This window comes from Enhydra lutris, unplaced genomic scaffold (genome assembly GCF_002288905.1).
Source record: "Enhydra lutris kenyoni isolate GAN:26980312 unplaced genomic scaffold, ASM228890v2 scaffoldscaffold66, whole genome shotgun sequence".
In the NCBI taxonomy this organism is placed as follows: domain Eukaryota; kingdom Metazoa; phylum Chordata; class Mammalia; order Carnivora; family Mustelidae; genus Enhydra; species Enhydra lutris.
Window position 1 is genome coordinate 300,539 of NW_019154150.1, and position 27,664 is coordinate 328,202.

General features: G+C 53.6%; 1 protein-coding gene across 3 annotated transcripts; it reads right to left on the reverse strand.

Annotated features, from left to right (window-relative positions):
• Positions 1-4,534: 4,534 nt before the first annotated feature.
• On the reverse strand, positions 4,535-26,411 carry LOC111159125 (histone deacetylase 11). 3 transcript variants are annotated; one of them, XM_022521541.1, is made up of 9 exons: positions 26,216-26,411; positions 23,854-23,954; positions 12,541-12,657; positions 11,535-11,577; positions 9,718-9,794; positions 8,606-8,668; positions 7,472-7,568; positions 6,425-6,603; positions 4,535-6,293 (listed from the first exon to the last, which is right to left on the reverse strand). In XM_022521541.1, the coding sequence occupies exons 1-9, from the start codon at positions 26,280-26,282 to the stop codon at positions 6,078-6,080; spliced, it is 960 nt and encodes a 319-aa protein (XP_022377249.1). In that variant the 5' UTR covers positions 26,283-26,411; the 3' UTR covers positions 4,535-6,077. The 3 variants fall into 3 exon arrangements, with proteins under 3 accessions (XP_022377249.1, XP_022377250.1, XP_022377251.1); XM_022521542.1 differs by having other exon boundaries at positions 6,078-6,293; positions 12,541-12,588; positions 26,216-26,282; XM_022521543.1 differs by lacking the exons at positions 9,718-9,794; positions 11,535-11,577; positions 12,541-12,657 and having other exon boundaries at positions 6,078-6,293; positions 26,216-26,297.
• Between the last annotated feature and the right edge of the window lie 1,253 nt (positions 26,412-27,664).

A 27,664-nucleotide genomic window follows, 5' to 3' on the forward strand; every position in this document is an offset into this window, starting at 1 on the left:
CGGGTTCGAGTCCAAGGCTACCAAGTCCACCGCCTGCGTTCTTTCTCGAGAGACCCCCTTGGCAGAGCTCATGGCTCCTACCTGTCCTGTCAACAGCATCTTAACCCTCACAACAACCAGGGAATGCAGAGAAAAACACGCGGGGGGTGGTAGAGCCCAACCTCTGCCACTTGGCCAGCTGTGGCCTTGGACAAGTGTTGTGTGCCTCTCTGAGCCTTGCTTTCCTAGACTGTAAATGAGGCTCAAGGTCCCTGCCCAGGGAGGCTACTGTGAGCATGAACAGAGAGAGGGGCACAGAGGCTGTGTGGCTTGTGGCGGGAGGGCTTCCCCAGGTCCTCTTCCTGATACTTTCTGTATGTGCTCAACACGGCCCCTCGGTCCCTCCCTCCTGCCACCTCCTATAGGACTGACGGGAGGAAGCCTGGAGGCTGGACTCTGGTTCATTTGCTCGCCGGGGATGTCAGGCTCCTCAATAGCCCTCCGTGGGGCTCACATTTCCTACAGTCAAAGTGATGGTGGGGACTGCCTGCACCGGGCTGGGATCTGAGCAGGCCCTTGGCAAGGGACAGCTTTCCCTCTCCTCCACCACAGTGCGTCCCATCCAGCTGCAGGGGCACGAGGCTGGGCCTCTGTGTGCCATCTGCGCAACCAGTAGGTGGAACAGCTCATCCCAGGGACCCTCAGCTCTGGCTGTGCACATGCCAATTCATAAAGCACGTCTCTGTGCCCACTCAGTTTTATTTTTAAAAATTCACTTTGTGGGGCACCTGGGTGGCTCAGTGGATTAAGGCCTCTGCCTTCTGCTCGGGTCATGATCCCAGGGTCCTGGGATTGGAGCCCCGCATAGGGCAGGGAGCCTGCTTCCTTTCCTCTTTCTCGGCCTGATTCTCTGCCTACTTATGATCTCTGTCAAATGAATAAATAAAATCTTAAAAAAAAAATTTCACTTTGAGCTTGCCTCATTCAAGATGCAGAAAGCCCAATGTGCATCCTCCAGCTGAAGAGCATCTCAAGGGCAGAACGTGGATGTTGTTCGTCCTTCCAGGCTCCAGCTCCAGCACACGGCTGCTTACCCACTTACTGCCACACTGCCCACTGCCTGGCCCTGCTCCCACCATCCATGGGCCAAGGAGGCTGCTTTGCCCCTCCAGGTTCCTGCTCTCATCTGGACACCAGGGTGCTGACATCTGTCTCTCCCCGGATGGCTGGTAAGGGTGTGAGCCAGGGAGGGACTGAGAGGTCCGGGTGGCCTGCAGAACACTACATTCCCCAAGATAGTCTCATTCCAAACCTTGGCCCACAGGTCTGATTTGGGAAAAGGGCACTGGTTTTGCAGTTAGGTGGATTTGGGTCCATTCCCTGGCTTTTCAATTGCCTGCCGTGTGGTAGTCACTCTCTGGGTCCCTGTCTCATTTTTTCTTTAATTTTTTTTTTTTTTTGACAGAGAGAAATCACAAGTAGGCAGAGAGGCAGGCAGAGAGAGGGGGGAAAGCAGGCTCCCCGCTGAGCAGAGAGCCCGACGTAGGGCTCGATCCCAGGACCCTGAGATCATGACCTGAACCGAAGGCAGAGGCTTAACCTGCTGAGCCACCAAGGTGCCCCCCTGTCTCCTCATTTTTAAAACAGCAATCATGATGATGGGTAACCTTTACTGAGTGCTTACTCTGAAAATTAATAAAGGAAAACCTCGCTAGCATGGCCCCAAGAGACCAGCAGGGGGAGCCCTCACACACCCCACTAGATATCAATTATAGGAAGCCCTGTCATTCAGACCCCAGCAGAAGAACCCTCAAGAGGAAAAACCATCAGTTACAGCTCCCAATAGGAAACGATGCACACTGCATCTCCTACAAGAGACTGACTACCCCAGCAACTCAGCCAGTGGAAAACCGTCAGCGCCCTTAACTCTTGCTTGTCTCCAACTGGGATTTCCTTCAGAACAACCCCTCCCGATTTCCTCCCCTTCTCCATAAAATAACGTTCTTCTCCTTTATTAAGGACCAGCTTATGGTTTTTGCCATAGCTTGTTTGTCCCAAGTTGCAACTGTCTGCCATTCTCAAATAACCCCCCCCCCCTTTTTTTTCTCTTTTGCTGGTAAAATAACAGACTTTTTTTTTAAGATCGACAACTCCTTGCTGGACCCTGCTTTAAGCACCTTACTAGCTCATTCAGTCCTCATGACAAGCCTAAGAGGGAGGTACTATCTCCCCCATATGCCCCATATGTATTGCAGATACATAAGCTGAGGCGCAGAGAGGACATTTCGCTCGGCTAGCAAGGGGAGAAGGTGAGACTCAAAGCCAGGCTGGTGAGAGATGGGAGCCCAAGCATTAACTGCTGTGCCCTGCAGCCTCAAAACCAATCCCAGGACAGTATCACTCCCAGGGGAGGGCACTGAGCCTCACCATGTTGGCCCTGGGCCCAGAGCAGTGTGTCCCCTGGCAGTGTTGGCTGAGCGAAATAAAACCAACTCAAGCGTGGGCTTCCCAGGAGGAGATCCTGGCCCTAAACCCCAAGCATTTGGCCGAGGAGCCAGGGAGGGTCCTGGAAGTCTCCTTCAGATCTGCTGGGGAGTCCTGCTAGGCTGGAAGGGCCCCACCTCAGTTTACACCCAAGACGGTGGGCTGGGACATTCATTCTGCCTCTGCCCACGCCCTCCCCTGCCACAACGGCTCTGTTAGCCTAGCTTCTGGCATTCCCATGGATGGCTTAGTTGCAGCTGGGCACTGCTGTTTCCAGTGTTCGTCTGAGTGCCCCCCAGCTGGCCCCAATGAAGAACAGAGCTGTGACTTGGGCGGATGAAACCTCTTCTCCCCAGGCCTCAGCTGGCCCGCCAGGCAGGCATGGCATTAGGGTCTCTGGGGAGAAGCAGGGAGGGTGGCTCGGAGGCTCTGAGCTGCTGCCATTGTCACACCCCACACACCTGCTCCAGACCTGTGGGCTCAGGACTGTGACTCCCCAGGATGGCTAAGGAAGGAGGCTCAGAGCGGCCAAGCCCAAAGGCCCTACATTCAGGCCCAGGTAGAGCAGAGCTCCCATGAAGTGGGCTCGGGCTCCAAGGTCTGCCCATGCCCTTGTGCACCGGGCTGGAAAGGGCTGTTCTGCATCCCACGTCAGATGTCCGAGCTCTAGATCTCCAAGCAGCTATGCATGGGGTCTTTTGCAGAAATCTCACACCTGCCAGGCATCAGGGCTGCTGGTGGGATCCCACTGGACAGTGCTTTCCCAAGCTTGCCTGCTCCCCAAGTTGTCCCCAGAGCAGATGTCTGTCCCCAGATGTCTGTCCTCTCGCCCTAGGCTGCAGAGCCCTCCCCACCTTCCCCTGGATCAGCAAAGCTGCTGTGCGAGACCCTCAGTAACCCTCCTAGTTGGCATGTTCCTTGGCAGGAGCCAAGGAACTTGGGGTGTCACGTGCAAATAGCAAACTGCACGGATCTTAAGATCAGATCCTGAATGCTTCACCTCAACTATCCTTAATAACCTGGGCTTTAGGAGAATCATCATCCTCAGGACTAACATTTCCAGGGGCTAAGAAAATGCCACGTGTCACCCTAAGTGCATTGCCTGTATTACGGCATTTAATTCCTGGAACTACCTTCAGGTAAGGCCCCATCCTACAGATAAGGAAGCAGCTTATAATTCTGGAGCCTTGGTTCAAACCCTGTTCCTCTGCTCACTAGCTGTGGGCCTCAATCAACTAACCAACCCTCTTTATGCCTTGTGTCTACATCTGTAGAACAGAGATAAAAATAGCTCTTAACTCAGACTTCTGTGACGTTGATCCCGCCCAAGAGTCTGGAACAGGGCTTGGCCCTTGTCAGCCTTCATCACCCTCCTTACCCCCAGCACAAGGCTGAACTGGACTCCTGCCCACCACCCTCCAATTTCGTCACCTGCCGTCCTTGTCCCTGGCATGAAAACTTGGGGGCCATCCTGCTCCCACCCAGGCTATGCCACTAACACTGGGGTTGCCCTGGTCACTCGACCAGGCTGAGGACAGGCTCTGCTCTCCCCACTTCCAGGACCCCTCTGCCGCAGCCCAGCCCATCCCCGTGCTCCATCCACATGCTCTAACCACAGGCCATGGCTGGAAACCACCCCCCACTGCACCCCACCTGTGCACAGCCACCATCAAAGCCCAGCCCTACCTGCCTCCCCTCCCCACACATCATTACCAGACCCTGGGCCCTCCTCTATCAGGAGATCAACAACCCCTACCTCATTCCTTCACTCCTGCCAAATCTGAGGCATCTGAGAACACATACTTCAGTATCTAGCAGAGGTAGGTTCAAACCTGGGTGTTAGCACACATGTGGCCTGGGGCGAATGCCTTGTCTGGTCTTAGTTGCCTCATCTGTAAAATGGGAACAATGACCTACTTCACTGGACTCCAAGAATGGAATGAAAATACTAGCATTTATTGGGCAGCTCTCGAGGTCAGGCCTCACACTGTGTGAATTTTAAATCTTTACTTCCTTTAATCCTAAGGAGGTAAGGACGCTTCCCCCTGAAGAACACACAGCAGCCAATCTGGTCAAGAAAAGCCTTTATGGTTCTCTACAAACAGAAGCTCAATGGTGATGAAGCGAGCCCACTGCCTGCCCCCAGATGTTGCAGGCCCCAGGTGGAAATGAGGGGATGTTAGGTACCTTCAGTCAGGTGCAGAGAAACCAATGGCAAGGGCAGGGGGCAGGTGTGGGAGTCCAAGTGCGCGGTTAGTGCCTCAAGGTCTAGTCCAGGAGGTCAGTCTTTTTGATGTTTATGCCTTTGAAACCCTTCCCCCGTCCTCCAGCAGAGAGAGCACCAAGGGAGTATATGAGATAATGCAAGAGTACCCCCAAAATGAACAGCAGTCCCCCAGGTGGGGTTGGTCGGGCACAGGGAAGCCTCAGCTGGCCCACTTTCCCTCCCCACCCCCCACTTGTGATCACTAAGAACACACCCAGGGAATGAGGGGCGGATACCACCCCCAGCACCCAGCCTCCTGGGGGACCCTGAGTGTCCCCTTCAGATCAGAGCAGAGAACAAGGTCAGGGTCTGCAGCATTTTAAAGACCAGATGTCAGGGCCCACTTGGGACCTTGGACTCCAAGCGCCATCAGGGCCTGGGCACTTTGGGTGAGGCCAGTGGGGCCTATAGCCCCCTCCCCCGCAACTCAAGGCCCTGCCCTAGCTCCTACCCATACAACCTACAGGCCAGGATGGAGACCTCTGCCCTCCATCCGGGAACTCTAGCCTGGCCACCAGCACCTCGGTCCTTACTTGGGGCCTCGGGTCCCAGCTTGGTCACCTGCCCCCATCCCCAAGGTCCCCTTCTGGGCCTCATCTTCCTCTGTCCCCTCCCCACTGGGGCTGGAAGCCCCCTCAAGCCTCCGGTGCTGAGGCCCATCACAGAGCCAAATGTTCTTCCTCCAAAACCTGCTACTTTCCCTAAACAGGCAAGACAATGGCTGAAGCATGGATTTGGGGCTCCTCGGATCCTACCCTTCCCTTATCCCCACCAAGGAGCCCCGGGAAAGTAGGTCCAGCGCTTGCTTTATTGAAAGGGGAATACCAGATGAGAAAACCCACTGGCGCCCCCTACCCGGCCACCCCTCACATCCAGGCCTAGGGCTCCCTCCAGCTGGGAATCCAGACCCCACACCCCCAGAGGCCTACCTGCAACCCCCAGCTCTTGGCCCCACTCACACGGGCGCCCGCAGCTCCTCGTACCCTTCCTGCTGTGAGGAGAGGGTGAAACAAATCCTATGACTTGTGCCCCCAAAGCCTCACCTGCCGTTCTCCCTCCTGGCGAAACCACCTACCTCTGCAGGGCCTGGTTAGACCCATGACCCCCACACGAGGTCTTCTGGGACTCAGGCCCTGTCTTCCGCCCCTACCCACAGAGGGACACCCAGTGGGGAGAGTGGAGGGACCACCCCAAAGGCCGGCCCAGTCAGGGACAGGCCCCCGCCCCTCGGCACCTCCTGGCTGCTGCCCCCACCACCCCCGTGGTTAGAAAAGGAGAAGCACTGAGGGGCGGGCGGGGCTGAGGCAGGCAGGGAGCCGCGCAGAAGAGCAGAAGGGCAAGAGCGTGGTCAGGGCACCTCAGGGGGCAGCAGGGGTGTGTCTGAGTTCTGTGCCGAGACACTGGGGGACTCAGCCCCAATGAGCCCGAGGCTGTACAGATTAAGGATGGAGTCAGCGATGATGCGGGCTGTGCGCTTCTGGTAGCCACCAGAGGTCACCATGAGGATGGGCACCTGGCGGCCACGGACCACCCGAAACACCAGCTCGTCCCGCTTCACGATGCCCTGTGGAGGGAAGCGGGAGGGCTTGGGTCCTGTGGTTCTGTCCAGGAAGTCCTGCCCGGCCCCTCCCCCACATCAGGAGAAGCACCCCGGTTGGGGGGGGCCCACACCCATCCCCCTGGGTCGGGAGGCACCTGTGGGCTGATGGACAGCCCCCCCAGGCGGTCCCCCTCCAGGATGTCTGTGCCCGCGTTGTACACCACCACATCGGGCGGGTGCTCCTGGAGGGCCTTCTGGAGGTTCCGCTCCACTTTATCTAGGTATTCGTCGTCCTCTGTGCCCCACTCCAGCTCCACCTTCCGCCTGATGGCCTCTGAGGGAGAGACAGGAAGAGCAGGGTGGGGGGGGGTGCAAAGCTGGGACACAGGCTCAGGAGGATCAAGGTCCCCAGCACTGCTCCGCCTTCTTCCATCCCAAATGGAGCTCAAGAATGCAAGGGGGGAGGGCCAAGGGAGAGAAGGGACTTCAGCTAAAGCATTCTGCCCTGGGGATTTAGGGACCCATGTGGGGGGACATCTGATCTCATTGCCTCCTTGAGCCTCTGTCCAGAAATGTGGATACCCTGCTGTGCCCTCAGGCCCAAATCCAGCACCTTTGAGACTCATTTCAGAAACCGGGCCCCTGGGCCACACCTGGGGCTGAATTACCCTCAGCAGATCCACAGGCATAAAAGTCCCATTCCTGCATAAAATGTCCCCTATTTGCCAAGTGGCCAGGGCACTGTGTTTTCAGAGTGCATCAGGGAATCTCTGCCTTTTGATTGGTAAGTTTAACCCACCTGCATTTATTTTAACCACCATTATATTTGACCTGATTTATGCCATCTTACTTTGCATTTTCTCTTTATCCTATTTTTCCTCTTGTTTCTTTTTTGTCATTCCCTGTTTTCTACCAGACGAACACCTACAGAGGAGGGGTTCTATTTTTCTTCTTCTGGTGATTACCCTAGTATAAGGTCCCACATGTGTTGTTTCTTGGATAGGTTTATGCGATCTTGGATGGGTCAAGTGAGTTAAGTCTGAGTTTGCATGTCTATAAAATGGGAGCCACCACCCCCTCCCAGGGAAGCTGAGGACAACTGAAGTGACTTCTGGGGAGCCCAGCATATAGGGAACACTCAGGAGAGAGAGCTCCATCCAAGCATGAGTGCAGTTAGGGCTGAGGGAGAGGGGGCAGCTTACGCTTGGCAAAGCGGTCCCCAGGGTAGATATGGCGGTTGTAGACGTCCATGATGTACACGCGCTTGTCACCCATGAAGTCCCGTTCGTGCCCATTGCCCTATGGGGGAGGCATGGAAGCTGCTCACATGCAGGTGCCCTCGCCAAGGCCAGGACCCCCGCACACACCCCAGGAAACAGCCCACATGCCTGGGCAGCTCAGCTGGCCCTTGGAGGCAGAGGGTCTCTTGGCTGTTAAGCAGCAGAGCTGGAATTCAACCGCAAATCCCAGCCCCATGGTCTTCTGGTGTGACCTTGAGTGAGCCCCAGCCCTCTGAGCTTCTTCTCCATGGAGTTAGAAAGGAATTCTAGCCCTACCACCCTCGCTGGTCTGCAGTAGGATCAGCGGGGGTCAGAGATGGGCAAGGTAAACTGGAAAGGGCTGTGCAGGTATGACTTGGTTCCGGAGCTTGCTGTCACTGGACAACAACCCCCCACCCCGACCCAAAGCAGGGCACCCACCAGCACAAAGGCACAATAGCAGGGGTGTGGGAGGTCTTTGAGAGCCCATTTCAGGTCCTGCCTTGTCTGACCAGAGGAGCCAGCCCAACATTTGGAGTTCTGAGGACTCTGTTGCTTTACCCCCAAGCAGTGAGTTCTTGAGTAGTGGCCCCGAGCCCCAACAACCCTGAATCATGCATGTGAGCTTCTGTCTAAGGGGCAGGTCCACAGGAGTCCTCAGCTATCTGCAGGGGTGGCACCCCAAACTGACCAGGAAGCACTAGGGAGCCACAGCAGGCTTCAGAACATGAGAGGGGCATGGCCAGACTGGGCTTTAGGAAGAGCCTCAGCCTGGTGTGTTGGGCAACCAGAAGGGAGGAAGGACCCTTGGGTTTGACAGAAGCAATGAGAAAGACCCAGTGCCTGGTTGGGCTGAGCAGGGAAGAGGGACAAAGACAGCCCTCTGCTTCCAGTCCAAGGTGCAGAAGATGGGCAGCGAGGAGAGAGGCAGATGAGGGTGGGAGTGGAAGAGGCCCAGCCTGGAGCTTGGCAATGTTCCCAGGGGGAAGGGAGCCCCACAGTGGGGCGCTGTGTGACAAAGCTGAGGGGGGCCTGGGAGGCAGGGCCACAAGACCGCAGCCCCCACAGGGTACTCACCTGATGGGCATCGAGATCAACGATGGTGGCTCTGGAGATGCCTTCCACTCGCTCAAACAGAAACTACCAGCGGAGGGGAGGAGGAAGTGAGGACCCAGATAGGCCAGAGGACATAGCCCCTTGAGGATTCCTAGTTGGTGAGGGGTCAGGCAGGAGGCCAGACACACTTGTGGGCAATGAGGCCACCAGGCAAAGAATTCACCCACCCAGGAGAAGCACGAGAGAAGCATGTGGCCATGGTCTGGGAAGACCCCCTGGAGGAGGCAGCATGTGCTGTGCCCTAGCGGGCTGGAGGTCAGGAGCAGGGTAGTAGGGCCTTGGAGATTCCTAGGGAAATATGTAGGGGTTGAGGGGGGAACATCCCCTCACGGCTGTGCCTGGAACTTCATTCTCTGCATTCTCTGTCTTAGCCTACAAGGCCAAGTTCTCACACCTCCTTCTCTGGGAAGCCTTCCTTCCCCTTCCCTACCCTCTCAGAAGGTCTCGTGTGTGTGTGTGTGTGTGTGTGTGTGTGTGTCCCCTTCTCTGAATGGCCAGGGTCTGCTGACCTGCTTGCCCTCCCCTCCCCCATTTGGTCTGTGTGCCCTCTGAGAACAGGGAACATGCCAGCCCCATTCCTGATGCCCAGAACCAGGCAAGGCACAGGGTGGCTAAAGGCAGCTCAGCCACCCAACAGAGATTTAGGCCAGTGCCCGCCCTGCCCCTCATCTCTCTCAGTCTGGGTCTCCTCCTCCGTGCAGAGGAGGAGTAAATGAGGTGAGGAGGGCAAGTGGTGGCTGGTGCAGGGCTGAGCCTGCCAGAACCAGCCATCCCCGTCATCGTGTCCCACTCTTCCTCCCTCCAGTGGAATGATGTGCTCCCTATATTGTTGACCAATGGGCCGCCCCACTCCTGACCCCACCATTGTTGGAGGCCTCACACTCTCCCCGCAGCAGGGACAACGCAGAAGAGCACGTGTCCGGTCCCAGCCTGGATGGGCACCCCCCAGCTTCCTCCCCTCCTGGGACCCAGCTTCCTTCTCTGTAATGTGGAGGAGAACACCCAGTGGGGGGTGGCAGGGGCATTCCAGGGAGGGCTCCTAGAGGCAAGGCCCCACATGCTCTCGGGCGCACCTTGATGGCCAGTGTGATGTCCGCGTAGGCACAGAAGCCCCCGCCCCGGTCACTGGAGCAGTGGTGGAAGCCGCCACCTGCGGGAGAGCACACGTGGTGTGGTCAGGACCCGGCACCGTCCTCCCCCTCCTCCAACCCCTACATCCTGCCTAGAGCCCCACGCCCACTCAGCTCCCAGGGACAGGCTCCTGGAACTCCACGTTGGCCAAGTGAACCAAGCACCTGAGAGTGTCGCCATGCCCGAGTCAGGAGACAGCTGTACCATCACAGCCATCTCTGTCCACAGCAAGAAACCTCTCGGGCTGTCCCAACAAGTCAGCCCCCAGTGCCCATCACAACCTGCCAGGGGCCAGGAGCTCATCCTGCCCAAGGCAAAAAATTGTCCCTTGCCTCTGTAAGGCCATGCCTGCCTCCATGGGATATCCCATGCCAGGATGGGGCGGTGGGGCTCTGGGAGACCCGTTTATCCTAGGACCGCCCACATGTTGCAGGTTGTAGAAAGGCACGGCCCGGAAGGGCGCCATCTGCTGGTCATGGCTGCCCATGGCAATGGGGAGGCCCTGGGCACCAGAGTCAGGCTCCAACCTCTCCCCCACTCTGAGAAACCCTTGCCCTGCAGCCCCAACAAGAGCCTGAGTTTCAGGGGCCTCTAGAACTGAGGCCAACAGCTGCTCCAGCCAGCAGTTCAAGTCCAGGGCCCACGGCTACAAAGGACTTGCCTCTTCTCCCACCAAGAGGCTGTCAATGGATCTTAACAGTAAGATAATAGCCAATCATGAACTCCTAAGGGGGCACAGAGCTCACTGAAACCTCCCTACAGCCCCAAGTGGGGGCACTGTTACCATCACGTCCATTTTACAGATGAAGAAACTGAGGCACACAGAAAACCAGCACCTTGCCTGGGATCACACAGCTCACTAATGGCAGAACGAAGATTTAAACCCAGGCTGGATCAAGACCTGGGCTCTTAACCTCTACCAGGTCATTAATATCTTCCAGGCAGGAAGGGGCTCCCTGGGTCTTCATGAGGACCCTGCTGCAGCCACACAGGCACGTCTCTTCAATTATCTGTTTAGTGGTGTTATCGTAACATCACTGTTAGGCCAAGCCTAATGCTGGCTACCTGGCAGTACCAAGACAGCCAAAGGTAGGGGTTCTCTGCTCCAGGACTCTGAGCAAGCCACCAGGTCTCTCCCCATACCTATTTCTTCATCCATACCATGGTACCAACAACAACAATGCCCAGCTTAAATGAGAGGCCAGACAGTAAAGAGGTTTGCTAACTGTGAATTGCTGTGCCTCCATGAGGGACAGATGAAGACAGGACAAGGAATATGTATGCAGCCTTCCCCTGAGCCAATCTTGCGGGAGGGTCCAGTGGACTGCAGAGTGCTGGCCCTCAAGCCCCTGAGAAGGACATGGTATTAACCCTGAGCCTGTCTGCCCATTATGCAGACTGTCCTGGGCCCCAGGAGGCCTATGGAGTTTTTCAGGAAAGACTCTGAAATACTGCAGGTTTCAGCCACACCTGGGGCTGCCTAGGGAATGCTGAAGGCTTTAGAGGGAGTGAGCTCCTTATCACCGGAAGTATGCAAAGGCAGGGTAGGGAAGCCATCTGGGGAACTCCTTTAAATAAGGATCCCACCCCAGATGGAGGGACTAGCTGGTCCCTCCCAGACACCAGATGGCCACATACCTTCCCCTAATCCCACTTAATAAGGCACCAGAGCCTCTCAACTCACAGGGGCTGCCTTCAGATTCCTCCTGGCCCTCCCAGCCCCCAGGACCCAGCAGGCCAGACCAGCCGGGGCACTCACCCACATTGATGGCCCAGCCTCGTTCCATGGCCAACTTCCCTGCCTTTGGAGACAAGCACAGGGTGAGGGGCACAGGCAATCGATAACCCCACTCGGTCATTCATTCCCAGCTTCCCCCATTCATTCCATAAACACTGTGTCCAGCCAGCTCTGAGGTAGTGCTGATCTCTGAGGTGGGGTTCAGGAGGCACCCATCCTCCAGCAAGTTCAGACTCAGTCTTTGAATCAAGGACCAGATTGGCTAGCATATGAGATGTGCAGTGCATAAGCCCCTTGGCAATTTTGCCAAGAAACTGGAAGAAATCGAAGTTAAGTAGTTATGATCACCCAGGAGCTGACAACGATCTCAACAGGGCTTTCAAAGGAAAATAGACAATTTTGTGCCTATGGAAATACAGCAGGCTGAATACCAAAATCCTGTAGGAAATCATCATTTGGGGGTGGGCAGTAATATTCCAATAAACAAAAAAACAAACAAACCAAAAACCCCAATAAACAAAAAAAGGGACAAATTTGCAAAGCTGAAAAGAAAATCAATAGGTCTTGGTCCAGCTCTGGATGAGATCCCATGTTTAAAATTTTAATGTTCCTCTACCACCAGTTAATTTGGCAGCCTGTGGCTAGTTTTAAAGACAGCTACATAGGGGATATGAAACCTAATTTTGCTGGAAGTGTTCTTTACTGCCACACCCAGGATGCAGGGGGAGGGGAGCGTCACCCACAACTGAAGTCATGGGGGTTTGGTTATCTTATATACCAGCAAATACGGTAACTCTAATAGGCGGTCAATGGGGGTAGGAACAAGGAATTCAATGTCCTGGCTCATGTGGGAAAGGCTTTGGGAGAAAGGGTGATTGTTCCTGTGCTTTGACAAATATTCAGGATTTTGTTCAACTACAAAGTGGGAGGAGTGTAGTCCAGATGGAGAAACCCAGGGTAGGAAAAAGCCCAGAGACTTTTGGGGGTCCCGAGCCCAGCAGTTCCTTCCGCCTGCCTCCCCACCTACCATGATGGTTCCTCCTGTCTGGGTCCGAAGGGGCTTCAGCACCTTCCTCTGCACGAGGAAGTTGGGGAGGAAGATGACTGGGGGGATCTCTGTGATGGTCGCAACGGCAAAGGACCACTGTGGAAAGAGATGCAGGCCATTGACCTCCCACTGCTGTGCCCAGACCTCAGAGGCAGCTGCTGGGAAACCAGATTCCTTGTAATGCCGGTTTCAAGGTGCCCTGGGTAAACTTCTAGTTTAACACAATTCCTTTCATCAGAAATGAGAGAGCATCCCCCGCCCCAGATTTGGGCTCAGTAAAGATGAGTTTCCTTAAAGCTGTTGGCCCACATTCCTCAGTGCTCCAAAGCCCTTGGCTGCCCCCTTGTGCCCAGAACAAGAGCTGCAGAGGACTACCATTGATGGGCTGCAGACCTAGGACCAGCCCAGCCGGCTCCCTGTACAAAACAGGGTGGGGGTGGGGGGGAGACACTGAGGCCCTGACCTGGGAAGATCTCCTCTGGCCCAGCATGACCTCTTCATGCACTGGAAATTGAACCTCCATTCAAAAGGGGTACCAGGCCCTCATCTCAGCTACTGACACAGGAGAATCTAGGGTATCCAAAAGGTATTTGCTCCAGGACACAGTCTTCCCCTGGACCCTGAGCAAATGTCCACTCACCCAGGTCCTGAACGATCTGCTGCCTGGTTGAGAATGTTCCTGGATCTACATCCGCTGCTCTCCCCTGACCCGAGGCAGAGCCTCAGAGGGGCCCAGGGTTCTCTGTAAATATTTACTGAGCGCCTGGTAGGCAACAGGCTCCAAGGCAGGGCCAGGCCTGTCCTCCTGACAGGCCTCGCAGCCTAGCGGGGAGACACTTATTTGCGACAGAGCCTTAAAGGAGAATGTCGTCTGTGTCCAGGTGGGAGCAGAGAGGCTTTCTGGAGGCAGTGACCTTGAAGCCAAGATTGAAGGTGAACAGGAGTTGCCCAGATGTCGGGGTAAAGGTGAAAAGACAACTGGAAAGTGAGTACAGGCTCCCAAGACATTGGGCTGTGCCTGTCACATAGGGCCTGGGCTGCCAGAGAACATTCTCAGATAGCCTGGTCACAGCAGTGGGGAGCCATGAGATGGCGCTTTCCCAAGCTGTCCTGGCTGCAGCGGGAGGACCAATTAGGGGAACCTAAACAGAAGCAGCAGCTTGCCCGGGGAGGAAGTGAGAGATAATGAGGGTCTGGGAGAGGTGAGAGGGGAACAGTTAGCAGATAGCACAAGGGGGAGGGGCAGACAGAGGGGTCAAGGATGCAAGGTTGGAACCCCAAGACTCCAACCGTGAAGGGCCAGGCCCAGAAGTGTAGCCCACTGGGATAATCAAGGGCTGTCCTGGGACAGGTTGGGGGTGGGGCAGAGGGATGGCATTCGGGAGGCTGGGCAGAGAAGTTTCAGGAAGGAACAAGCAAAGAGAGGTATTGAGAATGGGGAGCATGGCGACTGGGTTCTCCCACCAGGAGAGGAAATTTAGGGCAGAGGAGGCCCGAGCCTGTTCAACGATGGGGAGGAACCAGCAGAGAGGGAACAGGAGAGACCAAGGATGGGGTGAGACAAAAGGGGACATGCCTGGGAAGGTCCTGGTAGGCCCCTTAGCCGGACAGTGCACTTCGGGGTCAGTGCAGGACAAGGTACACATCAACCCCTGCAGGGGCCACTGCAGCTACCGTGGCCAACAGGGAAGACGTTTTTCAGGTCCCAGGTGGGCTGGGCACCCAAGCTGCCTCAAACTGCACTGACCAGCTGTGTGGGCACCCCTCCCAGGCTAGGGACTGCTTGCTCAAGTGAAGGAGCTGGTAAGCGTGGCCCATGGAACCCAGACCACTCATGGTCAGAAAAGAGAGGAGCCCAGCCAGCCTTCCTGAAGCCCCAGGCCTCTGGCTGTAACATGGAGGGCACCACAGGGTCTGTGGGTGGGGGGTGCTGGATGTGAGACCAGGATGGTTGGAAAGCTCCAAGACCCCTCCAGGTACATGTGTGCGTGCATGCATGTGTGTATGTGTGTGTGTATGTGTGTGTATATGCATGTGCACATGTGGGGGGGGCAGACCCAGAGAGCAGAAGGTAACCAGCTCTGCCCGCTCAGCACGCCAGTCCCACTGCCCGGCACAGGCCTGGCACGTGGGAAGCACGGGGTCACTGTTTTCTCTGAATAAACGGTATAAAAACAAGTGAGCCACTGAGGGAAACACATTAAGTCCCTGCCTCCCTCTCTCTCTCCCTCACAAGCTAGCAGGGAATAAAGATGTAAAGAAAATGGAACCTTATCCTGGACTCCAGAGAGATCCGCTCGAGACGCAAAAGCCACGAGGAGGGCGTCTTTTTTTTTTAAAGGATTTTATTTATTTGAGATAGCGGATGAGAGAGAGCGAGCAGGAGGAGAGGTCAGCAGGAGAAGCAGTCTCCCTGCTGAGCGGGACTTGATCCAGGGACTCCAGGATCGTGACCTGAGCCAAAGGCAGTTGCCTAACCGAGACACCCAGGCGCCCCAAAGGGGTCTTTTAAACTGTGTTCCACAGCACCTGTCCAGCTCAGCACTCCCATCAGGAAAGGGTTCCACGTCAAAGAAGTCTGGAAAACACTGTTCCTGCTGTCCACCCCTTGGAAATTCACAACACACTCTGGCATGTTAAAAGCTCTAAATCATGCAGTGAAGAATCCTGTCGAACTTTGCTTCACCCCACCTCCCAAACTTTCTGGCCACCAACCTCCGTCGGCTGGCTTGGCTCATCTTTATAGAACTCAAACGGATCTTTGAAGGAGGCAGTCATCTGGGAAACACTGGGAACCTCTTAGGCTAGAGGATGAATTGTACATGGGCCAGGTGTAAAGTCACCAGAAGCACGTCTGGGATTTGGCCAAGGTGGATGTCTGCAAATGCATCCACTTGAAAGATGGTGTAGACTTTTCCTGGACCCCACCGTGGTTTCTGTATAAGGTAGCAATGGTCTAGACTCATGTCATCCCATCCAGTGGCCACCAGCCACATGTGGCTACTTGGCTATACTTTTAAATTAATTTGAAAAGTGTTTAATTAGAATTTTGTTACTTCAACGAAAAAAGTCAACCATACTTTGATAAAAAAAAAAAAAAAAAAAAAAAAAACAAGAATTTTGTTTCTCAGTCTCCCTAGCCGCAGTTCAAGTTCAAGTGCTCAATAGCCACATGTAGCTGGTGGCTGCTGGATAGAGTGCTTCTAGAACATTCTTAGCATGTCAGAAAGTTCTATTGGATGGTAGTGCTCTAGAAAAGCCACCAGCAACCAGGCTGAAAAATAAACCAGGGGGCGGGGGAGCAGGAGGGCTGAGCCCTGGAGGATGGGGAGGGTGGGGAGGGGCCACAGAGGAAGGGCAAACAATTTATCTGGGACCTGTGGCCCAGCAGCAGATCTGCCAGAAGCTCATGTCCTGGGAGAGCCTGGCCCCAGGCAAGAACACTGAGAGATGAGCTAGAAGCTTCTAGGGTGGGGGCAGGGCTCAGCAGTCCTCCTCAGCATCAAAGTAGTCCAACTCCAGGCTCTGCCATTGCTGTGTGAATCGGGACATGGCCCTTTACTTCCCTCCTACCTTCTCATCCATGAACCAGGAGTGCCTCCCCACCAGACCTAAAAGGAGAACTTAGTCCCATCCACCAGGCCTACCCTTGTCTCCCCATCTGAAGTACCCCCATCTGGGCTCCCCCCACAGCCCCCAGCCTTGCCTCATCTTTCTGAAGAACACCTGTCTCTCTACCTGACATCACAGTATGTCTCTGTTGTTACCAGTCTCTTCCAGAAGGGGGCCAGGGCCAGGAAGGGCAGGCAAACACCCATTCCTGCCATCCAGACAATGCCCAGTTCCCTACCTTCCCTACCTTCACACTCCGCGGAGGAGGCCACCTCACCCTGACTCCCAGGAGAGCCCCAAATAGTAACCGGCAGATAAGGGGCTAGAACAGCCCAGCCCTCTGTCCTGAGATGGCACAAGGAAAGGGGATCCCTCCTGGGGTCAGGCGAGGCCATGCTTCTGCTGAACCCCCACAGGCACCCCCAGCTTCCCCTGCCCTCTCTGCCCCCCACCTGCTCTTACAGGTTTCACCGCCAAGCTGGCCCTTCGGGAATCCCTTGCACCCCCTTCCCTGGTGGCCCCAGCTTCTAGGAAGTGCCTCTCCGAGGAGTAGTTCCTGGACCAGCAGCACCAGCACTTGAGAACTTGCCAGAAACGTAGACTGCTGAGGCACCTGGGTGGCTCAGTGGGTTAAATGTTTGACTCTAGGTTTCAGCTTGGGTCATGGTCTCAGGGTCATGACATCAAGCCCCATTGTTAGACTCTGTACTCAGCGGGGAGTCTGCTGGAGATTCTCTCTCTCTCCCTCTGCTCCTCCCCCCACCCGCTCATGCAAACTCTCTCTCAAATAAATAAAATCTTTTAAAAAATGCAGATTCTCAGGCTCCTCTCCTGACCTCCTAATTCAGAAACTTTGGAAGTGGGGCCAGTGATCCATGTTATGACAAGCCCTCCAGTGGATTCCAAGGCTTAAGCAAGTTTCAGAACCACTGCTCTAAAGAACTTGACCCCCTCCATGTTGAATGAATGAATGAATGAATGACATGAACAAGGGAGGTCTGCCCTAGCCTAATGCCCCCTGCCCACCAAAAGACATGGCCTACAAGCTTCCACATCTCAGGGCCTGGCCAGGTACCATGGCCTCCATGCCCAGCCAGCCTTTTGGGGACCCCACAGATAGCAGGACATACCTGAGGTTGACGACATCCCTGGGACCCACCCCCCCCACTCCACTCCATACTCTCAGCTCTGCAAGACTCTATTCTCCAGCCGCCTGATTTCCTCAGGTGGACCCTACCCTCAGAAATCCAAGCCAAGAATTGCTCTCAGGGGAGAGATGGCTACAACCCCATTTGGAGCCCCAATTGCTTCATTTGGGTCAGAACTTTCCATCAGTGAAAGCGGGAGCAAAAGGAGAGAAGGGGAAAAAGCCACATGATCATTTCAGTTGATGAAGAAGAAGCCTTTGCCAAAATCCAACACCCTTTCATGAAAAGTTAATCAACAAACCAGGAATAGAAAGGAACTCCCTCAGCCTGGTAGAGGGCATTTATCATATACACATGCATGCGTGCACAAACTCACACACACAAACACACACACACACACACACACACAATCCCATAGCTAACCTCATACACAGTACTAAAAAATGGAAAATCTTCAGCCTAAAATCAGGATCAGGACAGGATGCCCATTTTTGCCACTTCTATTCAACCTTACACTGGAAGTTCCAGCCAGAGCAATTAGGAAAGAAAAATTGGAAAGCAAGAAGTAAAACTATGCCTATTCACAGATGGCTCAATGTTAGCGACAGAAGGCCCTAAAGACCGCACACACACACACACACACACACACACACACACCCCTATTAAACTAAAGAAGTGAATTCAGCAAAGTTGCAGGATCTAAGATCAATGCACAAAAATCAGTTGTATTTCAATACCTTAGCAATAAATAATCCAAAAAGGAAATTTAAAAAGTATTTAGAGGCACCTGGATGGCTCAGTTGGTTAAGCATCTGACTTCAGCTCAGGTAATGATCTGGGGTCCTGGGATCAAGTCCTGCATCAGGCTCCCCACTCAGCAGGGAGTCTGCTTGTCCCTCTGCCCTTCCCCTGCTAGTGCTCAATCTCTCTCAAATAAATAAATATTTTTAAAGTAATCCCATTTATAATAACATCAAAAATAATAAAATACTTGGGAATAAATTTAACTTTAAATTTAAGGAGGTCCAAGACTGGTACCCTAAAAACTACAAATCACTGCTGAAAAAACTTAAAGGTCTAAATAAGTGAAAAAATATCTCGTGTTCCTGAGTTGCAAGAACTAATATTTTAAAGATGGCAATATTCTCTAAACTCATCTACAGATCCAACACAATCCCTATCAAAATCCCAATGGTCTTTTTTGCAGAAATAGAGAAGCTGATCCTATAATTCATAGGGAATCTCAAGGGATATTTAAAAAACAAAAACAGGGCACCTGGGTGGCTCAGTGGGTTAAGCCTCTGCTTTCGGCTCAGGTCATGATCTCAGGGTCCTGGGATCGAGCCCCGCATCGGGCTCTCTGATCGGCGGTGAGCCTGCTTCCCCCTCTCTCTGCCTGCCTCTCTGCCTACTTGTGATCTCTCTCTCTCTCTCTGTCAAATGAATGAATAATATCTTTAAAAAAAAAAAATTAAAAAAAAAACAAACCTGAAAAAGAACAAAGTTGGAGGACTTGAAATTTCAAAAGTTACTACAAATCTTCAGTCATCAAAACAATGTGATAATGCCATAGGACAGACATATGCATCAATGGAATAGAATAGAGAGTCCAGAAATAAATCTATACATCTATGGCCAGTTGATTTTCTACAAGGGTACAAAGGCTAGTCAATGGGGAACAACAAATGATTGTTGGGAAAACCAGAGAGCCACATGCAAAAAACTACAGTTGAACCCTTACCTCATACCATATACAAGAATTAAGTTAAAATGGATCAAAGACCTAAACACAAACTGAATCTCTTAGAAGAAAACAAATGGGTCCATCTTCATGACCTTGGATTTGGCAATGGATTCTTACATGTGATGCCAAAAGCACAAGCAACAAAAGATGAAATAGACAAACTGAAGAAAATGTTTTGGACCTAGAGGCAATGTTCGCACCACATTGTAAATATACTAAATGTCACTGAATTTTATACTTTTTTTAAAAAGATTTTCTTGAATTATTTGACACAGAGGGAGAGACACAGCAAGAAAGGGAACACAAATGGGGGGCAGGGAGGGAGAAGCAGACTTCCCACTGAGCAGGGAGCCTGATGCAGGGCTGGATGCCAGGACCCTGGGATCATGACCCAAGTTGAAGGCAGATGCCTAACAACTGAGCCACCCAGGGACCACTGAATTTTACACTTTAAAATGGTTAGCTATCTGAATTTTACCATAAATAAGGAGAAAAGAGTCCCCTCAGGGAGGAAGAGATAAAAGAGAAAAAAATCAGAGGCAGCAGCAGGGTGGGGGAGCACTTCCCCAGAGACTCTCTGAGACTTCAGTCCCTCCCTCCTCCCCAATGCTCTGCTGCTAAGGTCTGTCTCCCTCCGGACAGGACTCTGAGGGCTGTGAGGTCATGTCTAGGCCCAAGAGGTGCCCAGACTTCCTGAGGCTCAGGTGTACTTGGCTTCTCTTTCTCTTGCATGCCTTATACCCAGTGTGAATAACAGAAAATTCTATTGTTTCAACTTCATAACAAACTGCGTATCTTACAACTCCCTCAAAATCCATCGCTGCTGCTTCTAGCCTAGTCTGAGAGCCCAGGGCCTTTCACCAGATTACTGTGGAAACCTCCTTCCTCACTGATCTCCCTGCATTTGTCTTGATAGCCTCATCTCATTACAGCTGCCAAGCAACCCTGCTAAAACCTAGATCAGATCATCTCCCTCTGCCTAAAACATTCCTTGGCTCCCACATCCCTCAGAGCAAAGCCACAGCGGTACAAAGGGCCCAGTGTGGTCTGGCCCCCGATTGTCTTCTGACCCCATTTCCTGCCAGTCTCCCCTCCACTTCCACTTCCTCCCATCCCCATGGTACATAGTGTTTCAGAACACATTGGAGATACCCTGGCCCCAGGGCCCTTGCACTTGCTCATGCTTCTACCTGGAATGCCCTCCCTCCACATGCCCACATAGCTCACTCCCTCACTGCTCTCAGTCCATGATCACATGACAGTAAGCCTCCCTATTTCAAACTGCTGTCCCCACCACCCCCTTTCCTGCTGTACTTTTGCCCACAGCACTGAGAGCCTTGTAACACACTGTATCATTGCCTTGATTGTTATCATGTGTATGGACTGACTCTCCCCACCTAAATGCCAGCTCCCTAAGGAGAGGGACTCCATCTCTTTAGTTCTAGCCTGTCTTCGCTGGAACATAGCACAGTGCTCATTAAATACTTACTTGATTTAAAAAAAAAAAATACTTGCTGGATAAATGTATTCCAAGCACTGCACGAAGTCGGATTCACATCAAGCTACCCCACATCCCAGGCAGACTGTCACTGGGGTTAGTGGAAGGCAAAAAACCCGGCACTGGCCCAATCCAACCACCACCCTCAATGGGGCCAATTCTGGGCCTTGCACACAGTAGGTGCTCAATAAATGTTTCTTTCCCTAAACAGACATCACCTGCCAAACATCAGGCTACTGCATCTCCTTCAATGCCTGAATTATTAAGCCCTGAAGGCCACGCCAGGACAGGGCCAGGCATGAGCCCTGGAACAGAGGGGCAGAGTGAGGTGGGGCAAGGGAGAGGGTTACGTCCCACAGCACACACAGAACAACTGGGGAAACCCGCAGGAACTCTCCAGGGCACTATCCCAGATGCCCACAGCAGAGAAAAAAAGAAAAGAAACACTGCAGATGGTGGGGGGGGGCAGGGGATGAGTGGGGGCAAGGGGGATGTTCCTGAGCCACGGTCCCTAAAGGCCAAAATGCCTGAAATGGGCATGGGTCCACGTGCTCACCAAGGGTACCTGACACTGTATCATTCTCCCACAGTACCGGGAACAAAATCCAAACTCTTGCCACAGCTCACAAGACCCCATGTGGCCTGACATTTCTAGCTTCCCTGACCACATCATGCCACTTCAAGCACCCTTCTCCCCTTTAGCAGGCAAAGTCCCCTCCCCCTCCTGGCGTGTGGCTCTGGAATATTCTTCCTTCAAAGCTCCACAACAGTGTCACCTACTCCTCATTCTTTTGTCTCAGCTCAAACCTCACCTCTGTGAGGCCTTCCCAGACCACCCGGTCACCCTCACCCTTCACTCAGCTACCCTCCATTTTCTTTCCTTCCCAGCCCTTGGGGCTCTGTGAAATGCTCTTGTGCGGTTATTTCTTTATTCTCAGTCTCCACAACAAAAATACAAATCCAGGGGCGCCTGGGTGGCTCAGTGGGTTAAATCCTCTGCCTTCGGCTCGGGTCATGATCCCAGGGTCCTGGGATCGAGCCCCACATCCGGCTCTCCGCTTGGTGGGGAGTCTGCTTCCCCCTCTCTCTCTCTCTGCCTGCCTCTCTGCCTACTTGTGATCTCTCTCTCTGTCAAATAAATAATAAAATCTTAAAAAAAAAAATACAAATCCATGTGACCAGGGGAACTTGCTTATTTTTCGTTTTGTACCCAGCACACAGTCAGTATTTGATATAGATGTGTTGAATGACTGAGTACTTCTCCTTAGTAAGTGCTGTGGGAATCCTCATGTTTCTCCATTTGCTTTTGCTGCCAGGGAGCTCCAGGGCAAATCTAGGAACTCAATCATAGCATCTTGGCTAATCCTCTCAGTTGACATATCTGACTTCTCCTCCTGCCCTTGCCTCAATTTTCCACTTGGGTCTCCAGCTGTTGACACTTTATTATTATTTATACACAGTAAGCTGCCTTAGGCTTTTGGAGGGCCCAAGGCCAAGCACAGAGGGAACCCTGCACAGTTCTCCTGAAGGCTCCTCAAAGAGATGGGGTCCTGGAGTCTATTCCCCCCTACCCCCAGCCTTATCCTGGTACATTCACATGCCATCCACCCTGGTGCCCTTCTGTTCTTGTCTCTCCCTGCCCTGCCCCATTGACATCTGTCCCTGCTCCACAGCCTCACCCTCTGGACTCTGGCAGGTGTGTCTTCCTGGCCCAGCTCCTGGGTTGTGGACTGTGACCACGCATGTCTGGGCCCTAGAAAACCAGGGCAGCCAAGAACTGGGCTTCCTGCCAAGGTCTTGCACACCTCTCTTTCCCAGGAGCCAGGTTTCAACCTCTTCCTGGTAATCTTTCATGAGCTGACACTGTCACAGCTCCATCTAGAATTCTCACAGCTCAGGCCAGAGCTGGGGAAGAGGGTAGGTAGCAACTGTGACCAGGAACCAGGAAGACTGACTAGATGCCCAGCCTGGGGTATCCCTGAGGGCTGGCTGTTGGACTTCCTGGGTGATCTTGAGCAGGTGGAGCCTCTTTCTGGGCCTAGGCTTTTCCACCTATGAGAGGGAGGGAGGGGGCGCACGGGGAGGGGTTGGTGACTTCTGACGTCTACTGAGTCTAGGATGAGCTGGGGGTCAGGGATCTGGGATCCCACACTGTTGGCAGAGAACCTGTGGCATCCGTGACCATCCCCCTGCCAGAGTGGGCTGGCAGTACCAGGTTCTGATGCAACCCCCCCCCCAGCCTAGCTTCCCCTCCAGGGGAGCACCCCACCTAGGGGCCTCAGATTCACAAGCACTCATTAAAGCTTTGTGAGCTCTTCTAGAAAGAAGTCACAAGCAGGTAGTCTATATGCCTGGTTTGGTATGCAGGGGGTACTGAAAATTCTCAGAGAGTGGCCACATTAAGAAACCTGGGACTGCCGCTTTATTAACCTTAATTTCGAACTTCTCTTTGAAAGCCAGGACCCTGGCCACGCTGGGCCCACAGTGGAGCTGAGTAGCAAGCCGCCCACTTGGGAAGGGGCAGGAGCTCCCCAGCTGACCCCCATACACCGCCACCACCTGTCTGACAACTTGTTTACACTCCTTGCTTGGCTCCAGGGAGTTTCACACGAGTTTTTAGCCCAACAGTTTTCAACAAATCTTTAGCAGTAGAAGTTCGTACAACAGAGTCTTATACTTCAGCGCAATATAAAAATAGACCTAAATGGGACAGCTTTGGTTGGATAGGACAAGGGACTGGGGGTCCCCTCAACCCAGCATGTCAGCAAGGGTCTCTGAGGCTTGTTCACAGAACACAGATTGAGGGGCGCCTGGGTGGCTCAGTTGGGTAAGCATCTGCCTTCGGCTCAGGTCATGACCCAGAGTCCTGGAATCAAGCCCCACATCAGGCTCCCTGCTCGGTGGGGAGTCTGCTTCTCCCTCTCCCTCTGCCTGCTTGTCTCTCTCTCTCTCCCTCTCTGTCAAATAAATTTAAAAAAATAAATAAAAATAAAGGACACAGATTCAAAGGCACTAAGGTAGAGGCCCAAAACACCTATGAAGGTTCAAACCCCACCAAATGAGCATCCCTGATCCCATATCCCCAGGGACAAGGAGCTCACTACTGCCTGGAGCAGCCTAGCCCATCCTGGTATCTGTTTTATTATGACACTCTCTCCTTCTCTTGGGGACCACAGAATCTCATGCTCCCCCCCTGCACGAGGGGCAGGAATGGGGCCCCTTGAGGCTGTGCTTCCCCAGGCTGAGCTGCCTTTCTGCTCTGGCCACCCCTCACCCCAGGCCCCCTGTACCTTCAGTTCGTTGAGATAGCGCCTTGTGTGCACCACCAGCAGGTCTTCATCCGAAGCCTCCCGTGCCTCCACCAGCATGCCATCTGACAGAAGCTTCTCTTCTGAAACCACAGAGTGGGCACCATGCTTCCCTGATGACTGGAAGGTGGACCTGGCTCCAGACCATTCCTCCAACAGGGCTACAGACTTAGTCTCTGCTATAGTCCTGCCTTGGGAGGCAGTGGGCAACCTCTGGCTTCCAAGAATGGGTCGCCTCCTGGGCCAGGGTGGACAACACCAGGCCTGAGGGCCCAAGAGCGTCAGACATTGGGCACGTAGCAGTCGAGGTAGGTGGCACACACGGACAGGTAATGTTGACTCTCACTTTGATTCTCCGATTCTCCCTGCATCTTCTGGTGACATCATGGGAGGCTCCATGTGGTGTGGCCTCTCTTTAGGGCTTGCCTAAACCCTTGCTCATCTCCCTGTTTTTAACCCAAAAAGCAGCAATCTCGCAGACTGCCAGGCAACAGGAAGCAGCCTGAAGTGAATTACAGTTTTCCTGCATTTATTTTTTAACCATGACTTCCTATTTATGGCAAGTGAAACTGGCTTTTCCCATTTAGATGATATAATGTTTCCTTTTAAAACAAGTTCATTTAAGTTTTTTTTTTTTTTTAAGCACAGGCTAAGTCGATTAAAAAAAAGTGTGTGTGTGTATATATATATATATACACACACACACACACATATATGTGTGTGTGTGTGTGTGTGTATATATATATATGAAGTAAATAACGGAGCGGGTGGTATGAGGAAATGGCAAGGTCCCAATAGCCGTTTGGAAATAATTGATGTTTGGGAAACACTGCAGTATTTTATCACCCCTCACAACCACCAGACAAGATTTGCTCTGTTTTGCAAAAGAAGACACTGAAGCCAAGAGCAGGAAGTGCTCTAGGGCACAGTGAGAACAGGACCATCCAGCTCCAGGTTCTAGGGAAATCAAAGGGACAAGGTCATTATCTAAGGAAACTGTGTTACTGTGTAACCGGTAGAAGCCAACTAGTTCCATACATTACCCAATATAGCTCCACAGACAGAAGGCACTCACTACTCTCCCCGCCCCAGTAACATTCCATGGCTCCCCATCGCTTTCGGGCAAAGGACCAGCTCTTTTCTTGGCAGCTCCCAAGGCCTTCACCATGTGGCCCCTGCCTCCTTTCCACCCACATCCTCAGAGGAGAAAGGAAAGGACTCAGGAGGACTGTCAGCTCAGAGAGGAGGGAGACAAGGAACCCTATGTTGAGCTGCTGGGTAATACAGGATCCCGAGAAAGGGCAATGGGGTCAGTGACTCAGGCCGTGTCTGCTGGAAACAGCATGAAGGACCACAGTCAAGAACGCAAGAGACCAGCTAGATGAGCAGCAGGCTGGCCCCACTCACCTTGCCGGGGTTCTCACAGTCCTAGCTCCCCACTTATATTCTTTTCTACTTAAAGAGTTTTCTTTGAATACTCATTCTGGTCACAGTTGTAAATGGAAAATCAGTATCAGTTGCCATAAATAGAAGTTAACCAAAAATAGAATACATGTATGATAGAAACAAACCGTTATTAATCTATCATTTGATTCTATTTTCTGTGATGTGCAGAGGCTGTGGCTTGCTCTAGATTTGTTAAAAGGGGAGATGGGCTTCAGTGTTAAAGACAGGTTAGCCCCAAAGTGAAACTTTCTCCACGGTGTGATCAGGATTGTGTGATTTAAAGATTCCCCATGCCTTATCCTATGCCAGGTAACATTCTCTACTTCTGTCAATTAAAGAACCCCTAATGCAGGAGAAAGGGAGAATATTCTTTCACTAGCCTACTGTGATGCCCGAATTTCCCACCTAAACCAGACCCCTGGATTACAAACCGAAGTTGAAACCATACTCCAGAGTACCACCTTACTCAGTGGAATGAGCTGTGAAAGGTGAGAGCCTAGAGCTCTGAATTCCAGACCCCACTCTGCCACTTAGCAGCTGTGTGACTTTGGGCATGTTCCCTAACCTTTCTGGGCTCCAATTTCCTCCATCTGTAATCAGCAGGGTTGGAGCAAAGGTTCTCTACCTCTTGGATTCTCCAAGCACTGGATTCCTCTAAACTTCAGCTTCCCTGTGTCCATCCTTCATCAGCTCCCCTTCTATGGGCCTCCACGGACAGAGACAGGACAAGCCTGTGTTCAAAAGCCCCTTTGCCACCATGGGTGGAAGGCAGTATGAGGACTGAGCCTGGACCAGGGAGATGGCAGCTTGGAGGGTGGACACCGGGAGAGGCCGGGGACTGGGGTGGGGGAGGTGGGTTGGAAGAAACACATGTAGGGTCTCATAGGGCCTTGCATACCTTTTAGGAAGCTGATCACTTTGCCCCATTTTCCTGCGTCAAAGGGGTGTAGTTTCTCCAGGCCCATGAAGGTTATGTTGTAGCGTGGGGAATACACGATGGGCCAGCGCGACTCCGGGACATGCTGGTACAGCTGAGTTGCGTGAGGCCTTCCATGTGCACAGGGACAGACACAGAGAGGCGCAATCTCAGTGTGGAAAGCATCCTCCTCCTCCCTGCCGCCCCACTGTACTAACCCCACAGCCCTGACCCAGTACCACTAGCTCCCTCTCCCTTGGTGGCAGGAAGAGCGCCATTTAGCAACGGTAACAACAGTCATGAGAGCAGCTCCTTACTGAGCACTGGCTCTTTCCCAGCACTATCCAACCCAAACCTCGCTGGAGCTCTGGGAGGTAGGCACCACCATCGCAACAGACGCTTGGAGAGGGAACCAGGCGTGCCCAAGGTCACACTGCAGATCTGTGCAGCAGCCAAAGTTCACCCAGGTCCACAGGGCTGCAAGAGCTCCGCATCTCACTTCCACGTTATAACAATCACGCTAAACAGCCGCGTGGCCCTAGACCTCAGTTTCCTTAACCGTAAAATATGGAGCTGTCGCGAGATAATGCATCAACAGCTGAGCACAGAAAGCGCCCTATCCCTTAGAACTGGGGGTGGGGGTGACGGTTCCCAGAAACAGCAAGTCCGGGTTCATTCAGGCTGTGGCCCAACCCGCAGCCAGGGATGGAGATCACCTCGGCCTTGCCGCGCAGCTCACCACCCCCCCGACTCTCAACCCATTACACCTCTGCAGCCACCGCCGCACCGGGACCAGAAACCCGGCTCCAGCTGCTGCCAGGGCGAGGGGCCTCCGCACAGCCGGCGGAGGCCGGGATAAGACAGACGTCAGACCCGCGCATGTCGCCTGCGGGACGGAGGCCAGGTCGGAGCCCCGTGGCCCGCACCTCGCACCGCAGAGAAGTGGCGCGGGGCCGGCCTGGACTCATTCGGCCTGAGCGGCCCCTCGCCGGCCATACCTGGGCACGCACCTGACGAGCCCGCCGGATAGCCCGCACACTAGCGCTCCCGCCCACGGGGACCCCTGGGAACCCCGGGGGCCTGGATTGGCGCCCAACCCCGCGCCCCCACCCCTGCCTCACTCACATCCCGGGGCCGGGCCCTCCCTGCGCTGGCCACTGCTCCGCGACCGGGCGGGGCGGGGCACGGCCCCGCCCAGGACACGCCCCCGGCCTCGGCCGTCTCCGCTGGGGGCGGAGCTCCGGCGGGCTTGACTCCGCCCCGCCCGCGCTCTCGCCAGCGTCACAGAGGGATGGAGTCCCGCAGTGAGCGCGCCCGCAGTCAGGAGGCCACGCCTCCAACGGCCATCAAGCGCGAAGTCCCGCCTTCGCAGACAAAGGCCCAGTGGAATCTCAGCTGACTCGGAAAGCCACGCCCCCTACGGGGTGGGCC